Source organism: Tasmannia lanceolata, unplaced genomic scaffold (assembly GCF_043159265.1).
Source record: "Tasmannia lanceolata isolate RefF3 unplaced genomic scaffold, GAP_Taslan_0.1 ptg000008l, whole genome shotgun sequence".
In the NCBI taxonomy this organism is placed as follows: domain Eukaryota; kingdom Viridiplantae; phylum Streptophyta; class Magnoliopsida; order Canellales; family Winteraceae; genus Tasmannia; species Tasmannia lanceolata.
In genome coordinates this window covers 63,964,750-63,973,087 of record NW_027518685.1, presented here as the reverse complement: position 1 = coordinate 63,973,087, position 8,338 = coordinate 63,964,750, and the positions used below count along the sequence as shown (strand labels likewise).

At 39.3% G+C, this 8,338-nt stretch overlaps 1 protein-coding gene across 6 annotated transcripts in view; it reads left to right on the top strand.

Annotated features, from left to right (window-relative positions):
* The first annotated feature begins 3,334 nt into the window (after positions 1 to 3,334).
* Positions 3,335 to 8,338, top strand: part of LOC143885457 (putative cyclic nucleotide-gated ion channel 20, chloroplastic) — a 156,801-nt gene continuing 151,797 nt past the window's right edge. For 3 of the 6 annotated variants that reach the window (XR_013253277.1, XM_077389649.1, XM_077389646.1), the window contains exons 1-2: positions 3,336 to 3,522; positions 6,319 to 6,835. Coding sequence is in view for 5 of the 6 variants with exons in the window: in XM_077389649.1 (XP_077245764.1) it covers positions 6,335 to 6,835 (501 nt within the window). In the remaining variant the exon portion in view is untranslated. Of the gene's footprint in view, positions 3,523 to 6,318; positions 6,836 to 8,338 lie in introns of all 6 variants that reach the window. The other 3 variants (XM_077389650.1, XM_077389648.1, XM_077389647.1) reach the window with 2 other exon arrangements.

Here is an 8,338-nt window from a genome sequence, read left to right as displayed (position 1 = left end):
ATATAGATACCCTCATTGTCAGAAATCAGAAATTGTGAAGTTAGTAAGAGAGATGAAACAACATGGTATAGTTCGACCAAGCGAAAGCCCCTTTTCCTCACCTGTCTTGCTAGTGAAAAAAAGTGACGGAAGCTAGCGTATGTGCGTGGATTGTCGTTCTCTCAATCAGGCTACTGTGAAAGACAAGTTCCCAACCCTGTAGTCGAAGAATTGTTGGATGAGTTGCATGGTGCCACAATCTTCTCCAACCTTGACCTTCGTTCAGGCTACCATCAGATTCGAGTGCATCCGAACGACATTTCTAAGACAGCCTTCAGGACTCATGAAGGCCACTACGAGTTCCTTGTAATGCCCTTTCGGCTCACCAATGCACCATCAACTTTTCAAGGTTTGATGAACGAGGTATTCAAACCCTACCTACGCAAGTTTATTCTTGTTTTCTTTGACGACATACTTCTGTAAACCCAATCATGGGATGCACACCTTTTACATCTTCGTACCACCTTCGAGTTATTAAGATCTCACAAGCTCTATGCAAAGGAGTCTAAATGTAGGTTCGGTTGTCACAAAGTGGAGTACCTTCGTCATGTAATATCAAGAGAAGGAGTACCTGCTCACCCAAACAAGATTTCTTGCATACTTAGTTGGCCTTTACCTACTTCAACTAAAGCATTACGCGGGTTTTTGAGGTTAAGTGGGTATTATCAGAAATTTATAAGGGATTATGGTAAAATCGCTGCACCTTTGACGGCTATGCTAAAGAAGGATTCTTTCAAATGGTCCGATGTAGCAAGGGAAGCTTTTGAACACCTCAAAAAGGCAATGGCTGAACCCCCAGTGTTGCCTCTATCCAACTTCTCCAAACCTTTCACCATTGAGTGTGATGCTTCAGGAAAAGGGGTCGGTGGTGTCCTCATGCAAGAAGGGAGGCCATTGGCATTCTTCACTCAACCCAGTATTTTCTTTTCATGTCTCTTTGCTCAAGAAGAAGTTGGGAGAGGGCATTCCAACCCAGACCTCGCTGCCACCAGTTACTGATGAGGGATTAATCCAACCTCAACCTGGAATCATCTTAGATCGTCGAGTTCTTAAGCGTGGGAATCGAACCATGACTGAAGTGGTACTGAAATGGCAAGGAGCTGAAGTTGAAGATGCAACCTGGGAGCGCTACCATGATCTATTGAAGAGGTTTCCAGATTCAAACCTTGAGTGTCTATATCAATAATATGACACCTTCTTATATGCTTATAATAACTTAAGGCAATCGCAAACACCTTTCTATTTTGCCTTTCTACTATCTTGCGACAAATTTTAACTCCTACCTAGACGTCAATGGCTTTCTAATATCAGTCCCATTCACTCTTGGGAAGCATGTTATTTTCTAACTTAGATAGTTAAATTCAACCTAATAAACCCTTTTTCAACTCCAAAAACACAACTTCCTCTGTCTGGACTTCAATCGTTTCATAAGACAACTTCTGTATAACACTTTAACCACTAATTCAAAAGTAAAAGCAAACAACCCTATCACCGCTATTCTTGTTTTTCTGGGTAAGGCTCACCAAATGCAAATGTAGACTCATTTAATTTCAAGCAAAATCAATAAATCCAAATATATCAAACAACACCACCCTCTACTTTTTTTGTCCTAACCAAGACGTGTGTGCCCAAAAGTTCTGCGACATTTTTAATTTTATCAGTGACCCCTTCCTTCTGTTGGTATTTAAATTCTTCTTGTTCACCTTTTTTCACTATTGAGGAATTGGGGCCGTGGTTTATCATGAGTTTCACCATGGAGAGCTTTTCTTTCCTTCTCCAATTTCTTGTTTCAAGGACTTATGACTTTCTGCTGCATTATCTATTTCTGTTCCAAGTCTTGTACGTTGATGTCTCTAATCCCTTTCCTCACAATTTCCTATAAATTACTAACATCTTCATCTCCAGTAAGGATGTGCCTTTATCGCTAAACGATCTTCCATTCTCTTTTCAAGTTTTTGAACAAAATGACATAATAGCATATGATATAGTTTCCTAAAGATGCGCCTTGTTATACGGTTAATGGCCCTCTCAACCATCCTACTGATGAAATATCATCTCATGCGGAAAGATTGATAAAAAAAACTAATCTCTTAAATTGAACAACTCTTACGATTGAACAATGAATGAAGAACTGGTTCCTCACCTATGCTGCCTTCGTACAAGAGTTCACCAATTTCCCAGATGGATCTTCCTATTTGTTGCTCCCAGGAACTGAAAGCTTCTCCTCTTTGAGGGATACGGACATGCCACACTTTGGCACCAGCTGATAGATTGCCGAAGAGGTGAGGGGACTTTATAAAAAGACATGATTGGAAACTGGTCAGGACTATTCCATGCCCATACTCTTCTCTCCTACCCTTGGGATTTAGATCTCCTCTGATTTTCCTACTCATTATTCTCATTTAAAGCCCTCAACGAAACCCTTTCAAACACAAAATCAAAGCCCAACCATTGAAAACTTATAAACCCTATATCAAAATATTTTGTTTCTAACAATTAATGGTTCCAGCCCATTAAAACCCAAAAATTTCAAAATCCATACAAATGAAACCCCTTGCAAAGCATTTCAAAGGCTTCAAAACTACATACTCATGCAAATCCCTCTCACAAACTACCAAAGAAGTACTTAAAACAGCTTCAGATACCAACAAACATAGTTCATGGTGTGTGAGATCCAACCCATCACGAAAAAAACCCAAAATTAACAAAACCCTAGATGAAATGTTTAAAAATTACCTTTGAATAGTGGACGAAGCTGATTTCCGGCAAGAGGGGATGCTTTCCGGCGAGTAGGTGGTGCGTCACCGAGATTCACGTGAACGTACGACGGTGACAAAGGTCGTTTCTCCACAGGCGGTGAGAACTCTCGTCGGAGAAGAGAAAGGTAAAAAAAAACAACAGTGTAAAAGGTTAAAAATGAAAGTAAGAAAAAAAAAGTTTAAAAAGGGTATATTTGTCTTCATACGCATTTTCTCTCACCTCACACCCTTTTTTATAATTTTCAAATTACTACCCTTTATTCAGAATTTCGTATAAACTTTGCATTTTTTTCATCATTTGCCCTTTTAAAAACTTTTATGGGGTTTTCAATTCCCAACAAGAATGCCAAAATCATGGTTTAAATTTGGTCATTCTTATTGTAAAAATTTCGGCCCAAATGACCGAAATTTGAAATTTAAAACCGAAATTTAAATCCATTTGTAAAAAAATAAAATTTCCTTATCGGTAAACCGAAATTAAATACATGGTCATAGATCAAAATCCACCGTACCGCGTTATCGACGACCATGGTCTGTCGGTCAGTCCAAAACTCAATAAAAGTGAGGTTCTCTCTATTTCTTTCCTCTGCCATGTATGGAAGAAGGATTTCATCCAAAACTTTTTTTTTATGTCTTGATTGATTTTCTGAGGTGCTAAGTTGTTGCTCTCCGCGGCGATCTCTCCCTTAGGCCAATAACCCATCTACTGAAAATTACTGCGAAGGTTTGAAGTTTCTGTTTTTTTTTTTGCCGTTAATTCGCGAGCTTACCTATTCCCCCCCCCCTTGATGATGGCAATTTGGTTTCCGAAGAAAAAATGGATGTAACTAGGAATTTCTTTCAAATCTTTGGTCTATAGAAGTAATTTATTAAGAAAAATAATGTGTGAAAGAGTAAGGTGGGGTTTGTCCAGAAGTGAGTTTCTGGGTATGCGGATTTCAAAGAACTGAATTATATAGAAATTGCCCAAAACTAGATGATTTTGTTCTCGGGCATACTTCGTCTCACCTGGGATGGAGTAGGGAAGATTTGTAATGGGTGAAGGAGAATTTTACTGATCACCATCAGTTAAATTACTGATTGACTGTTTAAGAAAGTAAATTAGATTAGGATGAATTTAGTTTTTTCTGATATCACATAAGACATTGAATCTTTATGCCACAAGCAATGCCACTGCTCTGTAGTAGGCAATGAGTGGAGGTTAATTAGATTAGGATGAATGTAGTTTTCGCTGTCACATAAGAAATTGAAGATTCATTCCACTAGGGTTGCAACTCGGGTCGTGCGGGTCGGGTTTTTAAGAACCCTACCCTACCCGAGAAACAACCTTGGGTTGGGTTTTTTCTTGAAAACCCGTGATTCATAAACCCGGCCCTACACGAGATAGGGTTGGTTCGAGTCGGGCTTTTCATATTTTCATACTGTCGCATTAAGCTTCATGTAAGACTATTGTTTTTTTATTCCAAGTTGGCCCAATTCACACTAAACTTGATTTCAAAAATGATTCGGGGCTGTTCTTGTGTTAGTATATAGGATTATGGATAAGAATAGGAGGAACTTCATATTGTTCTGGAGTATGTAATATCTCATTAAAGTATGATCATCTATGGCAGTTTTCTATAGTTCTATTTTCTTATTTATATTCACTTACTTACAGTGCTTGTGATAAGCATTCTTGGACTAAAGTAGCTGAATGATGTCTGAATCCATCGTTGCATCATGTTCAATCTTTACTGTTTTGGGAAAAAAAAACTTAGAATGAAATTGCCAAAATATTGCGTAAAACCCCAAAAAATGAAACAGTTATGTGATAAACAATGATAAAGCATGCCATTTTCAAGAGAAAATACGGAATGCGGATAGTTGCAAAACTTATCTATACAAAAAGGGCACCTTTGCTCATATCATCAAAAGACGCACGAATCTTAAAAAGGTGGAGGGAAAAAGCCCCTATTGCCCTTCCTGACACCATTCTCTTTCAAGTCTAGATTTGAATATTTTATTATTTCTTATGTCACTTTCTTGGCTAACATTTAATATTAGTATACCGGCCACGTTATCAATGAAACCCTATTATTAAGCACCCTCATGTTATTAAGAACGGCCACGTTATCAAGGAAACCTTATTTTATTAAGCACCCTCTCTTTCTTACAGATTCATTTAAGCTTTTGCATTGCATAAGTTGGTAAGGATTTGAACAGAAACCTAAACTCAGAAACGACAACGTTATTAAGAATATACAGGCATTGCCAACCTTCTCCTCTTACTTCTACTTCAACTCAAACTTTTTTCTTACTTCTACTGAAACTAATAAAACACAAAAGAAAACTCGTAAAATCTCTTTCCTACAATTCATCTAACTCAAACAATGAAATTCCTAAAATATCTCTATAATTTGTCGAACCATAGAAAACAATCTAAAATCCTAATTAAATTAAAACAAAGCTATTATGGACCAATAGGAAATTTCTAAATAATATTCAAAACTAATCAACTAAAATTTAGATCCTTGGTGAACAAGGACGTTTTGTTTCATAGCCACTCTGATCTTTGATGGATCTAAGACCATCGACCTTTGGAAGGCATTCTTCCACCAAAGTTTGGGATTGATTGACGACCTGAATTTCCTGATTGTTGATCCAAGGGTCCCACGCAGCCCAATCGAAGATATGATTCTCTTGGCCGTCGATATGCTCGATCTGGAGGGATGTACGGTACCTGCATCACTCTCCCCTTTATGAAAGAATCTTTAGGCTTCGTTTGTTGTAGTCCGTGAGTCGTTATCCCTTGTTATCCCTTGGAAATGACATGGCAACAAGGAAATCAGGCGGAGAAGGAAATGGAAAAAAAAATAGAAACGTTCAGTTGCAATCTGTCGGGTGAAGGAAATAAATTTGTTGTGAGAAGGAAATAGAAAGGAGAAGCACTCCAGTGCAACAATCTGGAGCTACGATGAGTGTGTGGGGCGGGCTAGGACGGCTCGCAGGGTTGGGCTAGGCGGCAGCCGAGGGCGGAGGTCAACGGACACCGTTTCTGTCAATTTTCTGCTCCTGGAAGACGAAATCTGGTGGGGTGACAAGTCACCTGATATGGAAATCTGAGATACATCGTCGCACTCCGGTGACAAATGAATGTTTGGTCAAATGAATTTTTTACGGAAAATAACCCCTTTTTATTTCTATGGGCTGTGACACAACTGAACATGCCCTTAGAGAATGATCTCTCTTTATTTTTGGAATTAGATATGCTGTTGGATATTGGACTTCTTATTTTCTTTTTCGAATTACCATGGTATGGTACTATGCAATATATGCTGATGGACCACACTTCTCTGTCCCTAGTTGAGCTGTCCAATATGCCTTTTTCTCAATTCAATTTCCTGTATTAGGTTCCAACTTACTCTTTATAGTTTATACTTCTAGGTAGGCAACTTGTACCAAATTATTCATAACCATTGGGGATTGCATTTATGCAACTTCTGATACTGGCGTTGCATTTGTCATTTTAATTCTCTTGCAGGTCTGGTGTTTTTGAAATGGCTGGAGGTTGTAAAGATAAGGTACCCATGCTATCAGATACTCATTCTCAGCTATCAGATGACTGCATGGATGTTGAATTACAAAGGCTTCCTACTAAGAGTGCATCAATGCCTATTTCAAGGAATGGCAGGGGGGCCTATGAAGGTGAAACTAGCCTTGTATCTCATATTGGTCCATTTCAGAGTGAACGGAAAACTCCTTTTATACCTTTAGGTGGTCCTTCATTTAACAACCGGAAATCTGGGAAACTTTTTAGACCCATGCATGGGTTATTGGGTCACAAAAAGGCCTCCATCATGGCAGAAGAATTTTCTTCAGTTAATGGTGCTGGTCAGGACCGGCCAGATGACAATTTTGTTGGCAAGAATGAACATTTATTGAAGTCTCGTCCATTGGGAAGATGCAATGATCCATACTGCACCACATGCCCAACATATTATAATTTCAAACTAGGGCAACATAAAAAATCGGAAGATTCATCTGCATTTGAAACTAAGGTGCTTTTTTTGTCTTTGGTATATTGTATCTATTTTCATTTAGTTTTTTGTCTTTTGAATGTCTTTGATCTTGATGCTTCTAATAATTTCAATATGAGCAGTTTATTCAACAATATGTTTTCTATTCTTGTATTATTAAATTTTTTTACTGGGATAAAATCAGTGTTGCCTTTTTATTTCGAAAATGCCTTAGGGCAGAGGATTTTCCTATAGGCTATGGATCTTAGTAGGACCTATGAGACTAATCACCATCCATGATCGTGTTCACATTGCATGACCCTTACGAAGTTTACAACATGGCTAGATGAGAACGTATTGACTCCACTCACACCCAAGAAGGGAGGCTCTCCATTGATTTCAATGCTTGAATTAGAAAGAGTCGGAGGTTGGAGAGCCTAACATCTCTGATTGAAAGGTTGGGGCCCTAGTTTCAAGTGGAAGCTTCAACCGCCTTTGGAGAGGGGTGTTTTTAATCCGGTAGACCCCCAATTAAAGGAGAAGGTTGCCAAAAATAACTGGTAGAATTTGGATTGAAAGGCCCTACCAGTCTGGTGGACTGGGCGTAATCAGACTTTCATTCCTACCAAGCATTAGTTCCCCACAGCTGTCAAATAGGACTTTCCCTTCATTCTATGCTGACCCTGGATGGGGCCGGCTTTTTGGGAAGCCCGTTCTCACTTCTCACGGCCCAGCAGGCCTGCTAGCGGCTGTGGGAATTCTCCCGTTCCCTGGTCAAAGGGTAGGTTGGATGTGGGATCTACTCCACCAGGAGCAGTTCGGACGCAGGTGATTTCATCACGACCTATCTATTCGTACGAATAGGGGTGCGTAATGCCACTTCGTTAATTGACGTCACATGTACTTTCGTGTCAGTTTATTTTACGTAGCTACTGGGGTTTAATTTGAAACTCCAATAGTAGAGAGTATTCCAACCGAGTGAATTGACCACCTTATGTATTAACGGTCAATTCTGTGAAAAAAGGTACTTCCATAATCATGCCGATGGAACTAATTGAGCAGCTACAATAAGTAGAGAAATAAGCATAGCTGAAACTCACCTCCTAGATCAATTCACCTTATTCCCTGGTCCACTCGCCTTTACCTCTCTCTCTCATAGTAAGGCGTGAGAAGATGGTGGGCACCCTATAAGATGGAGGTCTAAGACTTCTTTATTAGGCCAAAAAGATTGCTGACTGTATGCTCCTACCCCACTATGCCTGGCCCTTTACCTTAAGAAGTGTATGATACAATAAGTTTCTGGCAATTTACCTTTTTTTTTTCCTGAAAACTGTTCGTTAAGGCAATGCCATCCTAAGGTGATGTTCCCAAGAGTTTCTGCTGGTTGAGCCTCATCTAGTAGACTCCCTGTTTCAATCATCTTCTTATTTAGCTGTTTGATCGAGATACTATTACTCTGGTCCCTAAACATGGAATGGGGGGTGAGCGTAGTTGGCAAACATTTATATGCTTTACCGATAGACACTTCTTCAGCTCTTGCAAGAA